This window comes from Muscardinus avellanarius (genome assembly GCF_963383645.1).
Source record: "Muscardinus avellanarius genome assembly, chromosome: 20".
NCBI lineage: Eukaryota > Metazoa > Chordata > Mammalia > Rodentia > Gliridae > Muscardinus > Muscardinus avellanarius.
Window position 1 is genome coordinate 24,117,909 of NC_137806.1, and position 23,962 is coordinate 24,141,870.

Here is a 23,962-nt window from a genome sequence, read left to right on the forward strand (position 1 = left end):
GGTAAGTTTAAAAGAAAATTTCAGTCAGTCAACAACGATAATAATTTTAAGAGCCAATAAAGCAAAGTGGCAGAGCGGAGGCCACATCCTATGCCAAGCGGATGGAGGTCCTGCTCCTGTGAAGTGGCAGGATCGCATCGGTTTCTCTGGATAGACTCTCTCCTGCTAGCCGCAGCCCTCAACAAAGGCCAGAATGGCTCTCCAGAAAGAAACCCAAATCAAGGCTTTCCAGCGGGCCTCGCTAGCCTCTTAACGTAGGACATGGTTTTACCTTCACTTAGAAAAAGGGACACTTGCCGGGCGTGGTGGCGCACGCTTGTAATCCCCGCGCTTGGGAGGCGGAGACAGGAGGATCGCGCCAGTTCGGAGCCAGCCTCAGCTACTTAGTGAGGCTTTCAGCAACTTAGTGAGACCCTGCTTCAAAATAAAATATAAAAAAGAGCTGGGAGTATAGCCCGGAGGTAGAAAGCCTCTGGGTTCCACCCCCAGTACCACCAAAAAAAATAAAAAAATAAAAAAAAATAAAATTATGTAGCAGGCTTGACAGGCTGGTAGCAAACCCTGATCTTCCTGTCTCAGCCTCCCAAGTACTGGGATTACAAGTGTGCATACACACCCCCACCCAAGCTTATGAGCATCATTTTGATATCTTTGAGTATATGGGGCTTGGTTAGAAGCTCGTGGCTCTCAGGACTAAAATTGAGCTTTGTAGCCTCACTAGATGCGCGCTCCAGGTAGGTGCCGGGGTCGCCCCATCGCAGGGGCTCCGGGCTCTGTTCATCTGCAGTCCTGGGGGCCCCATTCACATGCGGTCCTGGGGGCCCCAGCTCACCCGCGGTCCTGGGGGCCCTGCTCACATGTGGTCCTGGAGGCCCTGCTCACCTGGAGTCCTGGGGGCTCTGCTCACCTTCAGTCCTGGGTGCTCTGCTCACGTGCAGTCCTGGGGGTTCTGCTCACCTGGGGTCCTGGGGGCTCTGCTCACCTGGGGTCCTGGGTGCCCTGCTCACCTGTGGTCCTGGGGGCCCTGCTCAAGTGCGGTCCTGGGAGCCCTGCTCACATGTGGTCCTGGAGGCCCTGCTCACCTGGAGTCCTGGGGGCTCTGCTCACCTTCAGTCCTGGGTGCTCTGCTCACGTGCAGTCCTGGGGGTTCTGCTCACCTGGGGTCCTGGGGGCTCTGCTCACCTGGGGTCCTGGGTGCCCTGCTCACCTGTGGTCCTGGGGGCCCTGCTCACGTGCGGTCCTGGGGGCCCTGCTCATGTGTGGTCCTGGGGGCCCTGCTCACCTGCGGTCCCGGGGGCCCTGCTCACCTGCGGTCCTGGGGGCCCTGCTCACCTGTGCGCGGGGACTCTACTCCGCCACTTACCTTTTCGTGCTTGTATTTCTCCTTTTCCTTTTCTCTCTTCTCCCTCTCTCTCTTCTCCTTCTCCCTCTCCTTCTCTTTCTTCTCCTTTTCCTTCTCTTTCTCCTTCTTTTTCTTCTTCTCCTTTTTGTCCCTTTTCCTCTCTTTCTCCTTGGGCTTCTCTTTCTCCTCAAACAGCTTCTCGGGGAGCAGTGGCGACAACGCGGGCAGCAGGCCGGGCGCGCGGGCGGCCGCGGGGCTGAACAGGGGCAGGGCCATTTCTTTCGGGGACAGCAGCAGAGGGGCCGGCGGGGCCTTGGCCTTCTCCTCCCTCCCTTTATCCTTAGCTCTCTCCTTCTCTCTCTTCTCTCTGTCTTTTCTGCCCTTTTCTCTATCTTTCTTCTTATCTTTATGCTTCTCCTTCTCCTTCCTCACAATTCCATCTTTCAGTCTCCCTTTGGGATCCGCGTCTTCGAAGTCTTTTATTTTGAACTTGTAGGGGTCGGCCTCCTGGTCCTTGAGAAACTCCTTCCACGGGTACCGGGCCTCCCTGCCGGCGTCCCTCTCTCTCTCGCGCTCTTTCGCTCGCTCTCTCTCTCTCGTTCTGTCTTTGCTTCTGTCCTTCTCCCTCTCCCGCTCTCTCTGCTTCTCTTTCTTTTTCAGCTTCGTCCTCAGCTCCTTCTTCAGCTTCTTCTTCACCTCCAGCGAGGAGGGCGGCTTGGCTCTCTCCTCGTAGGCCTGGGGCGGCGGCTCGGGCGTGGGGGGCGACGTGGAGGGCGAGGAGGCGGCGTAGGGGAAGCCGGGGGGCAGGCCGGCGGGGGCGCCCAGCTTCGCCTTCCGCACCACCTCGTCGATGGAGGCGTCCATGGTCCACGAGTTGTCGGAGCCCGACGTGCCGCCCGACAGAGGCAGCGGGGTGGGCCCCGACTTCAGGAAATTGTTGGCGGAAGTGGAAGCTTTGGGGGTGGCGCCCTCCGAACCTGGCACCCTCTTCGGGCTGGTGAAGATGTCTCCTTCGGATTCCGACCCAGAAGAGAACTCGAAAGGGTCTGGCTCCCGCTCGGCGCAGGCTCGCGCGATCACGGCGTCGATGGAGTCGTCGATGGTTTTGTCGGTCACCGCGGCCTTTCTCGGTGGAGCGTCGTTGTTGAGCTTCCCGGCCTCGGGGGGCGTCTGGATCTGTTTCACCGGGACGGCCTCTTTATTAATCTTTTCACTTACTATAGCTGAAGGAGTCCTGTTTGGTGTTTCAGGCCTGCCAGGCGCCTGGGGTACAGGCGTCATCATCTTGGGGCTCTTGGGGCTCTTAGAACGCCCCGGTGATTTCTTTTCTTTGGATATAGTTTTTGGTGACCTAATAGGGCTCCCAACCATTGCTGGTGACTGGGTAGTTTTGGGTGATTTCGTTTTCTGTCCGGGAGAACTAGATTTAGTCTTTGTTTTAGGTGTAAATGACTTTGCTTCTAATGGCTTTGCAGTTGGTACCTGGGACTTGGCAACTGGAGCCAACATCGGCGGCTCTGGGGATGGCGGTGCGAGGTCTGTGCTGTCCTGAACGTGGACCGGGGACAGCATCGGTGGGATCTTTTGTGTGTTTATGGAGCTGAGCGGTTCTCGGGCTTCCAGTAACACCACGTCTAGGGCATCCCCTTTGGTGCTCAGCAGCCGTGGCCGCTTCATGGCTGGCATTTCCTCAGCTTCAGGACTGTCCAACGGCCTTTTACCCAAGAAATTCTCGTCGTTGATAACTTCCTCCTCCTCCAGTTCATCGTCTTCTTCCAGGGGAACCTGCATGGCTTCAGCTGATGTGCCGCCATCAGTGGGCACCTGTTCCTCTTCTTCCTCTGGTAAAGAAAGAGGAAAGAGTATTACCGCAAGCCCACGGAACCTCGTAAGTAAGACCGATGCTCCCAACATGATTTGTAGTAAAGGAAGGAAACCGAGTACTTAGCGGGGGAAGCAGTAAGTTCTCAAGAATCCTCCTAGCTCGAGGGCTGGCACACTTTTAAGACCGGCCATCGGCCAGGGCGCATGTTCTGATCACTGTGCTGCCAAGCGGTCTGCTCGCACTTCAGGCCTTGGCTAAGTATCTCCAGTCTGTCTCCTGCTGCCTTTATTATTTTTCTAACCTGAGTAAATACTGTGTCCATGCCCTTCACACACACATTCATTCTCTCTCCCCTTCCCCCCATACACACATCTAAAAGATGGATTCTAATTCTATGACAATTATCCTTAGAAATTACAGACAGGCACAGGACAGCTGTTTCTACAGCTGGGTCTGGCCCTTTAGAGCACCCGGCCTCAGGCCTTCTCTCAACCTCTGGGAGCCTGTTTCCGGACCTTTCAAAAGGGGCTTCTGTTACCTGCCCTGCCGACTTGGCTGAGTTGTTGTAAGATTGGATTATTTCTTTCTACACATATTAACGATGCAAACAGTGTGCAGTGATAATGGCTGGAAGAGCTCAGGGGTCATTCACGACCTAACAGGACTCACAGTGGGGAAGTAATGTAGGACCTAGAAAGTGACTAGTGCCATAGACGGAAAAAACACTGCTTGAGTCCGTACGAGAAACAGATTACTGCAATGCCAAGCACACGTGTGGTGAGGACTTTGGTGTTATGCATTGTTCGGAATATTTAGAGTAGAGAGTGGCAAAGTCCAGGATAAAGGATCAAATGATAAAGAGATGGAGGTGGAACACCGGAAATGTATAAGAATCAGAGAATAATCTAATTTGTTTAGAAGGTAGGGCGCAAGATGGAGATCAAAGGAGGGAAATTTAATAAAATTACATCCAGATCCAGAAAAAGGACATGATCTTTATTCTACTGGTAGTTTGAAGCTAGGGAGGCCAAACGAAGCCAACACTGGAGAAAATTAGGGAAGATAGTTGAATTAGAAAAATTATGTAGGTAGCCGGGCATGGTGGCTCACGCTTGTAATTCCAGCATTCGAGAGGCTGAGACCTGGAGGATCGCGGTTCGTGGACAGCCTCAGCTACTTAGTGAGGCCCTCTGCAACTCAGTGAGACCCGGTTTCAAAATAAGGAATAATAAATAGGGCAGGGGGTATAGCTCGGAGGTTAAATGCCCCTGGGTTTCAAACCCAGACCCGCAAAAAAAAAAAAAAAAAAAAAAAAGAAAAATTATGTAGGTAACAGATACTAAAGGAGAGAGGGTAAAGCTATGAAATGCTATAGGGTAAGAGACAACCAGAGTGGAAATTAGAATAGTGGTAACACACAGAAAGTTACAGAGGTAAATGATATTTTGAAGATAAAATAGAATCCAATAATGATCAGATATAAGAGGATTCAAGCACAATTTCAAGGTTTGGGGCCTAGGGAGCAATAAATGCAATCACTAACAGAAATAGGAAATAAGGAAATAGAGAAGGATGATGGATTATTAGCTCAATCCCTAGACACAGAGTTTGGCAATCGGTCAGTGATGTCTAGGAAACAGCTAAAAATATCATTCGGAGGCTCAGAAAACAGGGCACGGTGGTGCGCGCTTGAGGGTCTTTGTTGAGATCGTTGAAACCATAGTAATAGCTGTGTGAGCAACAGTGAAATATGAGGTAGTGGGTTCAGATATTTTGAAAAATACCTAGCTATAAGAGGAAGAACTGAAGAAACACCAGGAGGAGCAGATGGCAAGCACAGCAGCAGGGCGAGGTTTTACAGCGGAGCTCCGTGTCATGGTGGGTGTGGAGGGACCCCCAAGCTCACGTGTAGAAGCCTGGTGTCCAGGACAGCAAGCCTCAGAGCTGGGGACCAGCTGGAGGCGGGGCCCCGGGGACGGCCCTGGCCCCCTCCATCTTCTCCCTCTGCTTCCGGCCGCCATGAGCTGAGCAACCCCCCCCACCGGGTCCTGCTGCCTTGCTGCTGCCTCGGAACCGGCTGACTCTGCACGGAGCCTCTGAGACCGTGAAACCACATAAACTTCTCTAAGTTGTTTGTGTCAAGAGTTTTGGTCACGGAACCGAAAAGCTGATTAGCACACCCAGTGAGCAGAGTCGATGCTTTAGAGGTCAGTGAGGATGGAGGCCAGGCAGACACGGAGGGGCACGCCTGAAACGCCAGCCAAGGAGGCTGAGGCAGGGGGATCAGGAGTTCAGACCGCCTGGGCAGCGTGGTAAGACCGCACTTCCCCCCTCAAAAAATAAAGATAAGAAGAGAATGAAGCTAATGGCAGCGATTGGGCTACACGTGTTTAGTGGTGACTGAGAGAGAACACGTGAGGTGATGTGTTTGAAAGCGTTCCGTAGACCATAAAGAACAAGGCGACCTCAACACGTACCTATGGCCCATGACTCGATAACGGCACCGCCACCATCCAGGACCCAAGCGTTCATGTCTAATGTAATCAAACACGCAACGTAAGGCTTGACGTTACATCCCCACAAGGCAGGAGGGTACATTTTGATTTTTTATTTTTGTTCTTATTTTTTGTTGATTTTAAGTCCCTGCTGCCAAGTTGCATTGATCTGGTGGTTTTATATAATTTAAATGACAGGCATTAGTTATAGAGCTAAACTATTATAAATGTTGATTAAAGAATACCTAAAATACAAATGTATTTTATGATAGATTCAAAACAGTATTAGATTAATCTATAATTTAAAGATTTTGTAGAGAGCTTTGACTGCAGCATCAGAATCAATCAAAATGAACAAAGAACTTCGGTGTGAAAAAAAAAGCCTTACGTTTTTAATGAGAACAGGGTTTCCCTAAGTTGTTGAGGCTAGCCTTGATCCTGTAATCTTTCTGTCTCAGCCTCTCAAGTGCTGGTATTACTGGTGTATGCTATTGTGCCCAGCTATGACAAGACTTTTAATGTATTTTTCCTTTCTGTGAGAATTACAAATTATGATATGTGTCCAGACGTGGCGGTGCATGCTTGTAATTCCAGTTCCTGGGAGGCTGAAACAGGAGAATCACTGGTTCATGGCCAGCCTCAGCTACTGAGTGAGGCTTTCCACAACTTAGTGAGACCCTGTTTCAAAATAGAGAATAAAACATCAGGCTAGGGATGGAGCTCAGAGGTAGAATGCCCCTGAGTTCAATCTCTAGTACCGAAAAAAAATTAGGACACTTGTTATGATTGGTTATTATCATTGTCATTCACGAAGAATACCATGCATTATGACATAGCCCGATGCTTTCAGGAGAAAAGACGAAGGCACTAACAGCAACAAAACATAATGAATCACACGCAGCCCAGGGTGGCAATCCCTATTCTCAAAAATTTTAAATTACTGGTTAAGGTTCATGTCTACTACTGACAGCTCTACTTTTCAGAGATTCACTAAAACGTGAATGCTATAGTTCAACCAGAGAGAAGCCTGCCACAGTAAGAAGGAACTTCTCACTCTGCCAAACGCTTCTGCAGATGGTGCGACAGGTGGATCTTACCCATCTCCAAAGGCCCATGTGTCAACAGCTTGGGCCCCAGCTTGGCACTATGGGAGCTGGTGGCCATTTTAAGAGGCAGCGCCTAGCGGGAGGTATTTCAGTCACTTAAATGTGCCCTCAAATGGGGCTGCGGGGCCCCAGGCTCTTCTTTCTCTTTTTCAGTTCCTGGCAACAAGGTGAGCAGTTTTGGTCGACCAAGAACTCCAGCAGTCACGTGGTTCTCTGCCATGGGCCTAAAACAACAAGGCCAACCAACCAATCATGGATAGACACTTCCAAAACTGTGGGCCAAAAAACCTTTTCTCTTCATAAACTGGTCTTCTCAGATATTTGTTACAGCAAGTAAAGTTGACTGGCATACATGGCATGCTTTTCATTAGTCAAAAAAGGGAAACAATATGAAATAATATGAATGAATCATCACAAGTTTATCACCACAGTTGAATTGACAATTTAAAACATATTTAATTGTAGCAGGAAAGCTTATCATAACTTAAAAAGAAATATAAAAAACTCACAAATACCTTTCACACTGACTCACCAATTACTTATATTTGCCTCATAATTATATGATAATTACATATTATACAATTATGTAATTTTATCGTGATTTTTATAACTGTTTGAAAATAAGTTATTAATGGTTCTTTATCCTAAATGCATCAACGAGAGACTACAGAACAATAGTCAAATTGTCTTTTAATCACATAAAAGAAATAAACTACCCATACCGGTATCCATCCTTTTAAAACTTCACTGATGTTGGCAGCGCCAGGGCACTATGAACTCCACTCCAATTTTTTTCATTAATGACACAAACAAATAATCCACACTGCCTACATTTCCCTGAGGAATAATGAGAAAAACATGCTTCTTTACCAAACTTCTCAAACAAAAACAAAACAAGTCGGCAATGAGGTCTGAAAAAACCACAAGGATTTCAGGAAGGTTAATTCCAAGCTACTATAAATATTGACTTAGAACAAAATATCTTTTAAACTGGAATAGTAAATGCCTTTAAAGAAACACTATAATCTAAAGAGCTCATAGACATTAGGAAAAAAAAGGAAATTGTTTGCACATGGCATGAAAGCTTTTTATCTCATTAACTACACAGATGCATGCAACTTTTAAAATTCAGTGGTGTGTTCTCAAACTAGGCAGAAAATACACTTCCATTTTTAAACTTTAAATAAAAGGACGCTAAAAGGTTCAACGTATACATTTTCCTCCAAATTAAATGTATTTAAAGTTAAATTTCTTAGTATTAAAAATACATGCAAGATGGGCCTCTCCCCAGTACTTGGGAGGCTGAGATAGGAGGAGTGCGGTTTGGAGGTCAACCTCAGCAACTTAGTGAGACCCTGTTTTGAAATAAAAAATGAAAATAGGGCTAGGGGTGTAGCTCAAAGGTAGAATGCCCCTGGGTTCCATCCCCAATACCCAAAACAAACAAGCACCATGTAAAAGTTAATTTCTACAAAGATGACATTACTTTATTGTCTTTTTATGAGTCTATTCACCCTACTGATTTATAACAAAACTCCTTTTATTAAGTATGAAAAAATGATTTAAATTGCAGCCGGGCGTGGTGGCGCATGCTTGTAATTCCGGTGCTTGGGAGGCTGAGACAGGAGGATCGCACAGGTTCAAAGCCAGCCTCAGCTACTTAGTGAAGCTGTCAGCAACCTAGTGAGACCGTGGTTCCAAATAAAATATAAATGGGTCTGGGAGTATAGCCCGGAGGTAGAAAGTCCCTGGGTTTCACCCCAAGTACCACACAAAAAAAAAAAAAGCGGGTGGTGGTGGCCCATGCCTGTAATCCCCACGCTTGGGAGGTGGAGACAGGAGGATCACGCAGGTTTGAAGCCAGCTGCGCGTGCTGACTGGCTTAGGAGACCTTGTTTCCAAATAAAAATATAAAATAGGTCTGGGAGTGTAGCCCGGAGGTAGAAGGGGTTCCAGGAACCCCAGTACCACAAAAAATAAAAATAAAAATAATAATAAAAAATTGCTCTTTTTCCTCCTTTAGGAAGCCCCGTCTCTAAATTGCTCTGGATGTTAGGTATATTGGACATTTACTGTGATCAGCTCCTGGAAGTGACTCAGTGCTACTGGCTTCCACGCCTTCATTCATTCGCTCAGTCATTTGTTCACTCATTTGCATGCAGAGTGACCTTTGACCACCCCCAGGTGAGCACTGGGCCCCAGGAGCACAAAGTCAGGCAAGACACAGCCTTCCTGTCTGGAAGACTCGCTCCACGGTGGTCAGGTCAGCGGTGGGCGGATGTGCAGGAGGCGCCGGCGAGAATCCAGGGGAGGGGCGAGAGGGCTGGCCAGCGTCAGGGCTGGCCACAGCGACGAGGCCACTCACCTGCCGCCGCCCATTTAATCTCCCAGGACCTACGGGGCCTCATCTTGAAGTACAAGTGTTAATGTCCTTTCATTTTTCTTTCTTTTGATGGTCCTGGGGATGGAACCCAGGGACATTCTTCTGCAAGCAATTCACTCAGTCTTTTCATTCTTATTTTAAAACAGGATCCGGCTGGGATGACGCATGTCTCACTACTTGTTGAGGCTGTCCTCGAACATGTGATTCTCCTGCTCAGCTTCCCAAGTAGTGGGATTACAGGCGTGTGCCACCATGACTGGCTCGGACTTCCTGCTTCTAAGACTTGGAGATCTTAATTATTAAGGTCAACTTTACCTGTAGTTGAACAAGTATGTGGCTGTTCTAGAGGGCAGTAGAGGGATAGATCCCGCCGCCCCTAAGTATATCACTGAAAACACACAACAGTGCCTGGGATAGTGACCACGTGATTATGTCTTTGGATAAAGACAGTACTTTTAAAACGTTGCTTCAAAATACTTTTAAGACAGTGAAGCTAACAATCAAGCTGACCTACATTTTGGGGCGAGGAAACGGAGAAATGGAACATAAGTGAAATAACCGGACGGACTGGTAAAGACCAGTGGGGTCTGGACATGGTATTGTCAGGGTGAGGCGGATGCTGTGAGGAGGAAAGGGAGCCGGCACAGTGGGCAAATAACAGGAGACAGACGCTGGACCCCGGGAAGGAAAGGAGGAGCAGTGTCTGTGGAGCTATCACAACCCGCTTCAACATTCTACCTTTTAGTTCTAGATGAGGCCACAGAAATTTAATCCCATCTACATTTTTTTTTTTTTTTTTTTTTGCGGCACTGGGAACCCAGGGGCATTTTACCTCTAAGCTACAACCCTGGTCCTATTTTTTTTTTACTTTTTTTTTTTTTTTTAAACAGGGTCTCACCGAGTTGTGGAGAGCCTCGCTAAGTAGCTGAGGCTCTCTGCAAAACATGATCCTCCGGTCTCCACCTCCCGAATGCTGGGATTACAAGCATGTGCCACCATGCCAGGCTCCATCTACATTTCTTCATAAAATATTTAAATTTATTTTCTGTTTATAATGTAATAGGAATCAGACCCTGAGCCAGATGTGGTGGTGCACAGTTGTAATCCTTGAGAGGCTAAGAAAGGAGAATCGCAGGTTTGAGGCCAGCCTCAGCAACTTCGTGAGATTCTGTTTCAAAATAAAAAGGAGAAAAGAGAACTAGGGGTGTAGCTTGAAGGTAGAATGCTCCCTGGGCTCCATCCCCAGTAACACACACACACATACACACACACACACACACACACACACACACACACACAAAGCACAGTTCAACAAATCTAAGTGAGCATGTGCTTTAAAAAAAAATAACCAATTTAAGCCGGGCGTGGTGGTGCACACTTGTAATCCCAGCATTCGGGAGGCTGAGACAGGAGGATCACGGTTCGCGGACAGCCTCAGCTACTCAGTGAGGCCCTCCGCAACTCAGTGAGACCCGGTTTCAAAATACAGAATAAAAAATAGGGCAGGGGGTGTAGCTTGGAAGTCGAATGCCCCTGGGTTCCATTCCCAGACCCGCAAAAAACAAACAAAAAACCAATTTACTAAAAAACAAAATTACTAGCAAAGACAAGACAATTAGCCAATGACAACTGATACCGTGTAACCAATCAGCAACAGGGTACATTAACATCGGAGTGAAACTGATGTGTAAACATATGGATACCCACACTGACCTGTAAAAAGTGCCATTTCACCAACATTCTGCAGACAAACTAAAGGGCTATAGAGGCAGCCAACCTGGAATGACACCTAGCATTATAAATGGCCTAATCTATATGTTAATACTGTTGTATCGCATAACTGCAGCACGACTAAGATAACAATATGACTTTGGGGTTTCTATGGCTACGTCGCGGGCTCCCGGGCCTGGGAGGCGGCTGCTGACACCACGCGCGCACTCTGAGAGCTGCTTTGTGGTTATTTATGATATGATTTATGATAACGACAACATCTCCTATTTTCTCTCCTCCTCAGATACAATACATCGCTAACGTTAATCACCCTTCTTGGTTCAACTGTGATTACAAAAGCATAATAGGCCTCGCTAGGGTAATATTGTGGGTTTTCTTTTACATGTACAAATACAAGTAGATCTCTTCAGACAACGTCAACATTTCTAATATTTTCATCATCTTCCTTTAAGTCTTTCAGAATAAATTCTGCTACAGCTAAGATTCCATATCCAGGATGCCCTTGGTGCAAATCAAATTTATAATCAAGTGGCACGCGTTCACAAATCACCATCACCTTTGCCTTCATCTCACCACAATAGGGAGACCGCGCGCAGGATGCAGTTTCTCACCCAAGACAAACAATGGCAGCCGTTCCTTTCCTGCCCTGATACAACTAATCTTACTGCTGCCCCTCAGACCCAGTATAAGACAAACTAGCCATTTCTCTATCAGAAGTGGAGTAAGAAAAAATAAAGCCTTGTGATGGCATCATCACTGCGGGGCGCCTGTCATTAAATCCTTGACCTGCAACTTCCTTCCGTGCCAATTGGAGTGGCCAGAGAGCAGACCTCCCTGGCTTCTGAGTAACAGTAAGACAAGGTATGTGCAGAACCCAGCCAAGTGTTGAGCATCTAAAGCGACTGAAAACGGGGCAGAGGTCCTCCCTCGCGTCCCTGTCCCCCTGGGGGCGTGGCCAGGAGGCGGAGCCGCCCGAGTTGGAGGAGCCCAAGGCTTCCTTTGCCCTGGTCGCATCTGGCAGACCTGCCGCCAGCAGGTAAAGCACATGCGCGCTGGAACTCGCTCTGGTGAGCCTGGGAAACTTGCCACCGCTGACGCTGACGTGAGCGAGCCCAGGGCTGCAAGCTGGTCGACGCAAAGTGCGGCCCACAGCCCACAGCCCACAGCCCACAGCCCACAGCGCAGAAAGGGCAAGTGAGGGCTCAGAAAATCAAGGGGCGGAGCTTGGAGGGAGGATGCCCCAGGCGGAATCCGGGGCTGTAGGGCCATGGGGGTAGGAGAGGTGGGGCAGCAGGCTGTGTGTGGAGGGGCCCAGGCCCAGGCCACTGCCCGGGGCACTGAGAGGCGCTGACAGCAAAGGGGCCGCCGCCACCCCCTGGACTGGAAGAAAGGGAAAGACCCCGCGAGGCAAGTGGAGAAGCTCAGGGAAGGCCTCGCATGTTCACCAAACAGACGAGCCCGGCACATGATTAGACGAGACACATAAACAAGCGCACGAGAAAACAGCTGCTCTCCATTTCACTAATGGAAAGTCTAGGAATACGAAGTGGACGATGACGGGTCAGAATTAACCATGCCCACGCCGGGCGTGGTGGCGCACGGTGATCCCAGCGCACGGGAGACTTGAGACAGGAGGACCGCACAAGTTCGAAGCCAGCCTCGGCAACTGAGCGAGGCTCAGTGACCTGGTGAGACCCTGTTCCCAAATAAAATAGAAAATAGGTCTGGGAGTGTAGGCCAGAGGTAGAAAGCCCCTGGGTATATCCCCAGTACAGAAAAAAAAAAAAAAAAGTAACCATACCCAATAGGAAATCATTATTCTATGAGATGACACACACCCGAACACTCACTAGACACACAGGAGGAGCAAGCGCACTCTCCGACCTCCCCTGGGTGAGGCCCAGTGCCGCAGAGGCCAGAGGCCGGCAAGACAGCCTGTGTACCTTTGGGACTAAGCCTGATTTTATTTTGTACATAAAAACCAAAATAAAACAAAAAGTTACAGCTGCACTTACATCATCCGACACTGCACCTGCCTGCTGCACACGTTGTTAGGGGTAATCTATATGCTTCTAACCAAACCTTTATTCTAATTTAAGATGGTCCCAGTGCTATAAATGACCTTGACAAAATTCTGGAAAAAAATATCTCAAGACCTGGGGCTCTAAAGCTATTTTAGAATTAACTCTGAATAATTGTCCCACAATATGAGTTTCTTGATTAATTGCTTAAGATAAGGTCTCCTTTTCCTCGTGGCCTCCAGTGGCTCCTTCTAGTTCCCGTAATCACGTTTGTCTCATTCTTCTAAACCCTGGAAGGCTAAGAGAAAAATCAGAGATATACCAATTCCATTACTTGAGGATTAGCTACGAGATAACCCTTTGTATTCCATTACTGACCATTATTTGAGTAATTATTCAATAACTATAGTACGTTTGAAAGATGCACTAATTGTTTTCTGAGGCTTGCTCCTGCTTTATTCAGAAAAAGTGTTAAGTGTTACAGTCCTTTAGCACTGAAAATCTACATTTGGTTATATATAAAAAACCCAGTTACTTTTACTCTGCTTTTGTTTTTCTTTGATTTCTTTTTTTTAAGGAAAAAGTAAATGCTGAAGCAACAGTAATTAGTCTGTTGAAGGTCTTACTAACTAGAAAATTAGAACTCTATTTTTGACCAGATTTATGTTTTACAAGAGTCAAATTTCTGCATAATTTAGATAGAAATTTGGCAGGGATGGCTGTTGCATCTAATTTCAGCAAAATTAGTATTCAGCCACCTGAAGTTTTGGCAGCATTCCAGTCTGTTTATCCAAAGCAGTAAGTAGGCAGAAAAGAAAAGAAAACTGACAGTCATGCCTACACAGGTCAGTTTCTTCCTCTACCTCTAACTTCCCCAACACACACACACACACACACACGCATGAGCATCTTAAGACAGGAGTGAATAATTTCAAAAGTCCACTTTAAGAATGGATTCACGGTTTTGCATTCTTCCTCTTAGACATACTGGTTGCAAGTAAAACAAGAGAACTCACTCCCATTTCAGTGTATAAAGAATCCTATGATACTAAGTTGATTCAAACTGTTTACTATGCAGTAATAATTTTTTTAAAAAATTAGTTATCCTCCAAATAAGCAAATCAGTCGCATCAATACTTAAGTCTTTGCTAATGGCTGGAAATGATAACAATAGGTTTAAATTCATTAGAATTGCCTTGGCGTGCCCTCTACTATGAAAACGCATATAAAGAATTTTAGCTTACTTTAGCTCCTCTTGGAACTCTACTTAATTGCCCCCGAAGTAAGAACCAAGGGCACGAGCCACGCGTTTAGTTCTCCCGGCCCTGTCGTGTATGTACCTTGAGCTCAGGAAAGGCAAGGCGTTAGCTCTTCAAGCCCGTGTCCAGGTCCGTGCCTGGCACACACCCCTGCCAGGCAGCAGGGAAGTGGCCCGGGCGGGGCGCAGTTCAGGTGGGACCCAGCGGAAGGCGCAGCAGGTGCCTTCCCTCGAGCAGCGCTGGCTGTCCACCGACTGCGTGCTGGTGCTGCTGGGTGCCGGGAGTCAATAGAAGACGCCCTTCAAATGTTCGCCCACAAGAAGTTTACGAAGCGGAAAGCAAGCCTATCATGTGAAATGTGATAGTCCACAGTAATTAGGAGTGAGCCGAGTGAGAAGTTTATTAGAAACAAATTCTTAGAGCCGCTTGGTCTAAGAGAAATAGAACATGAGCCATATATCACAATTTTAGATTATCCAGAAGCCGTATTACAATATTAAAACAGGTGAAACTAATTTTAGTCATATATTTAACTCATATCAAAACTGTCAATATGTGATCAATGTGCAAATAATGATTGTGAGTTTCCTTTTTTCCTACTAACCTTCTGAAATAAGGTATAATTTGCATATCAAATTCAGATGCTACATTTTGACTGAAAATACTTGAGCGGTATGTGGATTTTGTGAAATTTAGAGCAGAAAAAGTAATGCATACATCTGTGATGTTCCAAACATACTTAAGTTTCTCTGTCATGAATAAATTACTGGTTTTAAAATTTTAATTTAAACTAAGTAATATGGAATGAAAGTTTCAGCCCCCAGATGAGCACACTCCATGCGCTCCCCAGATACTCTGATTGGTGGCGGCCATGCCAAACTCGCGGGTCTAGAGCTTTCTTAGGACCACTGGGGTCGACGCTGGAGAAGCGGGCAGAGACCAGGACATGGCTGGCGGGTGCCGGGAGGAGAAAACCAGAGCAGCAGCATCAGACACCGGGAAAGAAGTCAGTTACGAAGAAGGGGAGGAGAGGCCCGCTATACTGCCACTATCCAAGCAGTACCGCACGAATGTGGACATAAATTTTAATACTTTAGGTTGAAAAAGTATCATCATTTTTAGCTGAAAATAAGAAGCCTGAACTACCAAGATATAAGTCCTATAAATATGCCAGTGAAACTTAATTAAAGCAGATGGACTAAATATATTTGATAAGATACCTACCATAAGTATCTTTTTGGACAAGTAATATTTATATACGCTTCCTATATGGGAGAGCCCTCCTGAAAACTACAAAAGGGAATTTACATATCGTCATGGGTGACGGCTAGGTTGACTCTCTTTTTCCCTGGCTCTCATGGACAGATTTCTTCCAAATCAGAGTTATGAGTTATAAGAACATAACTAATAGGATATTATAGAACCTAATAAAAACGTCAACCTGTCACCTTTTGAAATATAACTGAAGTGGAAGCACACGACACCCCACTTGTTAAGCAGGAAATTTTCCCGACCCCTTGATGCTGTACTAAATTTGACACTTTGGGAGGGGAAATGGCAAGAAGTAATTGCAATGAACCTATTAAAATAAAAAAAATGTTCCCAAGAAATATTCCACTTCGCTTAAGCAAGGAGGAGCAGTGCGCCAGACCCGGCGGAGGGCCTCTTCCCACGCCGCTCACGCGCACCTTCAGCGCCCGCCATTGTGAACGCCCAGCCACGTGGACTTTCTGCTTTGACAACACTGCTCTGCAGCCAGACAAATACTCCCTCGAATCCAGTGACTGACTGCTTCAGAACTTGCCACCGCTCAGACCTGAGGGAAACAGTATTTTGCAGCCCGGTGGACGTCCGTGCAGCGGGGAGGGTGCCGGGACCGTCGGCACAGTGGGGCAAGGGCACTGGCGGCCCGGATGCCCCCGCACCGCTCCTCCCTTTCTGGCTCTCCCCTGTCGGACCTGCCCCGCCACTCACCTGAAATGTGCCCGCTGGTCCCGTGGAGCACCCCCTACTTCTAATTACAAACACTCACCACCCTCTATCTAGAAATGACCACTGACTGCCTTTCCTCTTTCTTGAAATTCTTTTATTAGATTCATTCAAAGTTCAATTCAACAAATCTTAAGCACCTGCTAATGAGTTACGTCTAGTGGGCAAAACACTGTCAGTCTGCAAGGTCAATTCTGAAAGCCGCTCTCGGACAGAAATCCCTCCGAAGCTCTTACTCTGCCCTGTGAGCTAAGGGTGGCCTCACACTACCAGCCAGGTACGAGTGGCTCTCTATAACGTGTCTCCTGCCGACTCTTCTTTACAGCAGCCCTGGACTTCTTCAGTAGGAGGCTAGCTTTCCTGGTTATATTACTTCTTGACTAGAATGCTTTCCCCCCCCTTTATCTGATTGTCAAACTCTGACTTTATGAGAGATATCTTAAATAATTATTCCCTTCATGAAACCTTACTCCCAATCAGATTATAGCTTTCCAGTCCCTAAGTCCCCATCGCACTTTCTAACTTTATGGGAACCCTTGCGCTTATTACATTTGTTTACATTTAGGCATGTTATCCAGGATTAATAAACTCCAAGATTGCCAAAGGCATGTACTGAGCTGGGTGTGGTGGCGCACGCTTATAATCCCAGCATTCAGGAGGCTGAGACATGAGGATCTGGGTTCGCAGTTAGCCTCAGCCACTTCATGAGGCCCTCTGCAACTCAGTGAGACCCTGTTTCAAAACAAAGAACAAAAATTAGGGCTGGGTGTGTAGCTCGGGGGTAGAATGCCCCGTGGTTCAGTCCCCAGTGCTGAAAAAAAAAATCCTATTTAATTCTCACTGGTCAGAGAGCCCTTCCCTGAATTAGCTATATGAAATATACTAACGATCCCCATTATCCTCTGCTCCTCTACCTAGCTTTATTTTTCTTCTTAGTATTTGTTACCTGTCATTAATATTTATTGTTTACCCTGGAACACAGGCTTTTCGACAATAGAGACTTTGGCTTGGCTCCCTGGTGTATCCCCCGCTCCCAGAACAGTGCCTGCCTCACGGTAAGTACTGGCCAAGAGACCAGTTAGCAAACTCATAGCATTTGGTGTTTATTAACAATCATCACTTCTCAGTAAATATTATACATAAGGAGAACTACTGAATGTCTTTGAATCTAAAACGTCAATTTTAAAACGCATTTTATGTACCATTAAAGAAAAAAACTGTCAATTACAACAATGCATTTTCCATCACTTGTGAATTTTATTTCACACTAACTGCAAAAAGCTGTCCGAGGATTACTTCGATTTCAATAAATTCCTCACTTATAACATTAGAAAGTGAAGTGAACTGAGTAAGGTGGTCCTCAAACTTTCTTTCAGTGTCAATTCCTCCAAGGTATTCTTCAGCCTGAGCTGTCAAGATCCACGCTTTACCACGTGTCAGTCTAGGTGCCACCAAGAAGTTAGAGACGGCCTGCGGCTCACTGAGCACCTCTGGGGTTTCCTTCAAGCCACCGACACTCATTCTGCAAGTCCTGGTGCGCGCGGACAGTCGACAACAGCCATGTCACGGCAGCTGCCAGGCGGCGACTGCGAGGGGCATCTGGACTCGGAAAGGTGGAGACGGGAGAACACGTGCGTCTAAGGGCATGGCTCTTAAAACCCGAGAACACGTTTTACTCCCCAACACAGAGCAGCTGGAGACAGGCTTAAGATGTTTTCCATAGGCCGGGCGTGGTGGCGCACGCTTGTAATCCCCGCGCTTGGGAGGCAGAGACAGGAGGATCGCGCAGGTTCGAAGCCAGCTGCACGCGCTGGCTTAGGAGACCCTGTTTCCAAATAAAAATGTAAAAATAGGTCTGGGAGTGTAGCCCGGAAGTAGAAGGGCTTCCAGGAACCCCAGTACCACCACCAAATAAATAAATAAATAAATAAATAAATTAAAAATAAAAAATTAAAAAAAGATGTTTTCCATAATTTTATGGTTTGTACTTCATATTTGTTTTATCTACGCTCTTCCACTCCCAGGATCATAGCAGAATCACCTCCAGAAACCAACAAAAGATGGTGTGCGCGCGTGTGTGTAAGCAAACGAGAACATTTTCACTGCGACTCTATCACCGTCAAGAGTGTCCTGCTTTCTTTCCGGTCAGATTTAAGATGGAAGGGAAGAGCCGGGCGTGGTGGCGCACCCTTGTAACCCCAGCATTTGGGAGGCTGAGACAGGAGGATCTGGGTTTGAGGACAGCCTCAGCTACTTAGTGAGGGCCATTGCAACTCAGTGAGACCCTGTTTCAAAATAAAGAATAAAAATAGGGCTGGGGTGTAGCTCGGAGGTAGAATGCCCCTGGGTTCCATCCCTAAGTATTAAAAAAAAAAAATGGTGGGAGGAAGAAAGGGACCCGGCACAGGAGCTCCCGAGGCGATCCGGCCGGCTGGGCATCTCCGCTCCTTCAGTGGTGCCACAGAACTGCTGCATGGAGGAGGTGAGTGGCGTGCGCAGGGGGAGAGCGACTCCCCATCCTGCGCCTCTGACCTTGGCTCTATTTCATGTCGCCATTTGTATTTTCATGAGTTGACATTTTATAAAGCACAGTGTCATAGTGCTTGTGTTCTCTGAGTGAAATTCTGGGCACACTTTAAGAAAAGGTGTTCTCATGATACAAATATACAACAGGGATGAAGGGAACCTTGAAGAAAATACAATACCTACTCGTTACCAAGTCTCCTGCTATTTTTTGGCCTGCTTTATTATTTAAACCCCGGCCCCGCTTCAGGCAGCGAGGCTGTCGGACTCAAACGCCAAGGGTTGAGCAGAGCTGGGTTTCCTCCTGGCCCCTCTCACTTAATATTAAGTAGAACGTAAACCAGCATCAGCTAAACATGTGCGTCTGGGGCGAAGCATGAGGTTGACACGGAGGGTCTTTACACGTGGGATGGCACCAAGCTAGAGAAGAGGGAAACGTGTTTGTTTTATTGGTGATTCTGGATGCATAGCTGGAATACTTAAGCCCACACTCAGTCACTCTCTTTCCTCCTCGCTTCCACAAACCCTCTCGCCCTCTGCTGTCTGCCAGCTTCTGGGTATTTGCTGCCCAAAGCACCTCGTCAGGACATCCGAGGCTCGTGCTCTCTCACGCCGGTTTCTCGGGTGGAGTGGGCGCAGGTGTGGCCAGTGCGATCGGCGTACTAGCGAGCTTCTGTGTGTACTGGGGCAGAGGGATGGAGAGGGGCTCCCCGCCCAGGTGAAGGCCGATGCCACTCTGCAGTGAGCAGACCTGTTCTTACATAGCTTTAAACTGGATCAGTTGTCACACTGACTGATCTAGGTACTTCCTTCCCTCCAAGAGTGCAAAGACACGGTGGGAAGGGGAGGGGAGGAAATGGAGGGTCAGGAGAAAACGAGATTAACGGGCACATCACGCTGGTGCTAGCGAGGCCGGCACTGCAGTCGCCCGCACGCGCTTTCGTCCCCTCCAAGGCCCTGGGGACTGAACCCGAGTCAAGCACTTCGCAACAAGACTTCAAGAGGGCAGGAAATACATGGTGACTCCTGTATATCGCTGGCGGATTAGTAACTGTCCACGTTTGTGGGACGAATAGGACGAGTGCTTGGTATTTATAACTGTTGCCTAATTGCCTAGAACTTCACATAAACTGCAGCGCATACGATGTTATAATAACCGAAGGTTTGGGAAAATAGGCTTAAAATAAAAATATCTAGGAAGTCCATTTTACAATCACCGGACAAACAAAAAAAATCCGTTCTCTCCTGTTTGAGAGCCTTCATGAAATTGTGTGCCCTGCGTATTGACGCCAGGCACTGGGGACCCGGGTGCGGCTGGGGAGAAGAGGCCAGAGGGCGAGGGTGGCGAGACTCGCAAGAGAGAGCTGAGACTTTCTCTCCCATGTTCACGCTTAAGTTTCTGAGCTAACAATGATTTAAAATTCAAAGGCGAGTCGCAAGGACTCCTTGGATGTCTTCCAATAGCCGACAGGCGGGAGCAGGTTCATGTGGAAAGAGGAAAATCCAGGTGGAGAAGGGCGAGGGGAAAGAGAACGAGTTCCACGGCCGCAGGACGCCCCGGCCAGGGGCTTGCGCCACGCCCTCCTCTCGACTCAGCTCTTCAGAACGTTAACGTCAGTAGACTCGACAGGTGAACTGTAACACTGGCTCAGGAAGTGTTCTCCGCATTTTAAAGCTGAACGAGTGGCCGCCGCAGGACTCGGGCATGGGCAGTACACGGCGTCCCTATCACTTCTGAGCCACCACAATGACCTGGCCTTTGGCTGCACCATCCCTCTTCCCACCTATATAATATTTTCATCGGTAGACAATTTCATCTTCGAACCTTTAGCATATAGAATACCACTACTGGTTATGCATTTACACACACACACGCACGCACACACACACACACGCACACACACGCACACACACGCACACACACACACACACGTAGGCAACAGTCACTGAACATCCATAATATCTATGATACTGTAGTAGCCCATCCACTTTTTCCTTGATCTAGTAAAAGAATTTGATATAAAAAATGAAGCTATAATCCACTGAAGGGCATCATGAAAGTGAGAGGAATACCATAAAGTTATCCGAATCATTCACAGAATACTTACAAACTAATTCATTCTCTCAGAAGTCAGACCAATCACATCTATAGTTCATTTGACTGGCTTATTTAAAATGTTACTCCCATTGGACGTCCAATTTCTCTATATCATATGGGTGCCCGTATTTGTTCTTTCTCACTTTTTATTTCTTAGATTGAATTTTCAATATTTATTAACAAACTCTTTTCCTTGTGATCCTGGGGATTAAGCTCAGGGGTGCTCTGCCTCTGTACTGCACCTCCAGCCCTATATTACTCTTTTTATTTTTGGAAACAGGGTCTCACTAAGTTGCAGAGGGCCTCACTAAGTAGCTGAGGCTGGCGGAGAACCTGCGATCCTCCTGTTTCAGCCTCCCAAGTACTGGAATTACTCAGGCATGCACATGGCTTAATGAAATCCTTTTTAAAGCAAATTTTATACACAACTAAAACAGGTATTATTTAATAACCTTAACAGCTTACTTTGTGATTTCAGAATATTCTCCAATTAAATCAGGATAGGAGGCTGGGCGTGGTGGCGCACACTTGTAATCCCCACGCTTGGGAGGCTGAGACAGGAGGATCGCACAGGTTCGAAGCCAGCCTCAGCTATTTAGTGAGGCTCTCAGCAACTTAGCGAGGCCTGTTTCCAAAGAAAAGCATAAAAATAGTTCTAGGCATATAATAGCCCAGAGGTAGAAAATCTCTGGGTTCCACCCCCCAGCACCACACACACACACACACACACACACACACACACACACACACACACATAAAAAAAATCACTTTGAAACACCCAAGTCAGACAAAAAGCACTCTGTATTTATGAAAGAGGCTAAAACGTCCCAACTTCAGTGTCTTTATGACAAAACATACCCAGACACACTTACTCGTTACTTTACAAATAAATCAAGGTGAGAACAAAGCCCACAGGGAAAGCCCATGCTTCGTGGATGGCGCAGTCTGCCTACCGTGGCCAGGCCACTCGCGGGTGCTGGGAACAGGTGTCCCTGGTCAGTGTTTCTGAGAGCAAATGTGTAAGGAACACACACACACACACACACACACACACACACACACGCTTCTTGACATGTACATATTTCTAAGGCTAGAGCTTTATCCCAAGGTTGGCAAGAGATGTGTTGGACTGCCAGTATTAGTTAAATCTTGGTAGGCTCCTAAGGGTTATAATTTGGTACCTTATACCCTTGTACAAGTGATTTTAAAAAGAATCACTAATCTAGTTTGGGCATTAAGGCTGTAGGGTATTTTTCACTCTTAAAAGCATGAAAGATGGGCATCACGATTCTACCCCAAAAGTAGAATCTTTAAGAACATGTAATTTCTGAACAGCCTGGCTTTTAAATAAAAGTGGACACACCAGTGTGCCAAGTTAGCATGAAACTAAGGCGAGACTAGAGAAGTAGGGAGGTTTCTGTGTTTTAAAGTTGATCCTCCTGAAGAAAAAGGGGGAGAGAGGGAGGGAGGGGGAAGGAGAGGGAGGGGAGGGAGAGGGAAGAGAAAGGAAAGGAAGGGAGAGAAAAAGAAAGAGGGAGAGAGAGGGGGGGGGAAGGGGGGAGAGAGTGAGTTGCATCAGGGTGGTGAAAGAATGGTGTTTTTAATTTCTACTTTGCATCTTTTCTGTAATGTGCATAATTAAAAAGTTTTAAAGAATATTTGTTTATAGCGCCACTACCAAGATACTGAACAACTTTGACCAAAAGAAATGAATTTAGTGTTGATAAAGGTTAACGAAAAGAAGGCAGGCATATTCAAAGAAGATGTGTAAATAATCTACACACTTGACTTCCATGTCTTTGATTATTTGATAGTTCACCAGACTTTACAGGCAAAGCTCACAGGGAATTTCAAACTTCTAAATGAAAAAGAAAGCACAAATATCCACTATGTCAAACCTGTTAACTTTATACAATGAAAAGACCATGTTACTGAGATGTTTTTAAAATCAACAAGCTGGGCATGATGGTGCCTGCCTGTAATCCCAGTATCTTGGAGGCTGAGACAGGAGGATCGCAGGTTCAAGGCTAGCCTCAGCAACTTAGTGAGACCCAGTTTCAAAATAAATAATAAAGTGGAGCTAGGGGTGTAGCTCAGAGGTAAATTGCCTCTCGGTGGATACTCGTTCAAGCCCCAGAATATACCATCCATTTATCGATCTGTTGTCTGCCCGTCTGTCCATCCATTTGTCTATCTAATCATATTACACACACACACACACACACACACACACACACACACACAAACATGCTAGCAGAGAAGTGCCACTTTCCTCAGTATTTTTATACCAATATACTTTCCTATCAGGTTAGCACAAAATAAAATAAAACTTTGTTTACCACACCAAAGAGAAGTTTTAGCTTTGCATTTCTCCCTCATACTTTCCCAAATACTCTGGAACTAAGTACAGAATAGTAACTAACAATGTCTAAAATGATATATGCAAACTTATTCATGTTGCTAGGAAAGGCACTGGGCACTGTCTTTTTAGTAGCATTAGGGTGCTCAAAAGGAATCTGGCTTCTATGAAAATAACCTCAATATTGTCAACTGCCTAGTTCAACTCTTCTAACTTTTTTATCGAATATTATAAACTTCAAGTCTAAAATGTCTTTTATACTTTGGAATGCTACCTTACTATTTTCAGATGAAAATTAAGTTTCATTATTATTTCTTTATTTCATTATTATCAAATGTTAACTCTACACAAATTTCCTATTCAAGACATCTAGCCTTGGTTTCTGTAAGAAAAAGTCAATCACATGAGCAAAAATTCAATTCTTTCTCTATTATTCCAATACAATGGATGATCAACTGCAACAATATTTGTGTAGTGAATAAAAAATAATTGGGGGAGTCCATATTTAATTGGGGGAGTCCATATTTTGTTTACATTTCCAGCACATTTTATACTTAACAAAAAATTTTATCATGTATCAACTAATCTATTTAACAGCAACTGAGAGAGGAGAAAAAGTGGTTTTTTTGGAGGTATAGTAAACAACAATACTAATTTCAAAAATAAAATAGAAAAATGATTAAGCTGATCTTGAGACACTTTGAAGAGAATGATGCGGCAAACACTGGAAGAATAAAAATCCGCACTAGCCTTCATACAAGCAGTATCACAGAGCACAGACGTTAAGTTCCACCCGAAAGTACACAAGATACTATTTTCACGACAAGCACA

General features: G+C 46.3%; 1 protein-coding gene across 1 annotated transcript in view; it reads right to left on the bottom strand.

The window, feature by feature from the left end:
• The window catches only part of TAF3 (TATA-box binding protein associated factor 3), a gene marked incomplete at both ends in the record, with an annotated part of 133,353 nt that overhangs the window by 38,315 nt on the left and 71,076 nt on the right, over positions 1-23,962 (bottom strand). The window contains one exon of the mRNA XM_080717014.1: positions 1,364-3,183. Within this exon, the coding sequence (XP_080573140.1) occupies positions 1,364-3,183 (1,820 nt within the window). The remainder of the gene's footprint in view (positions 1-1,363; positions 3,184-23,962) is intronic.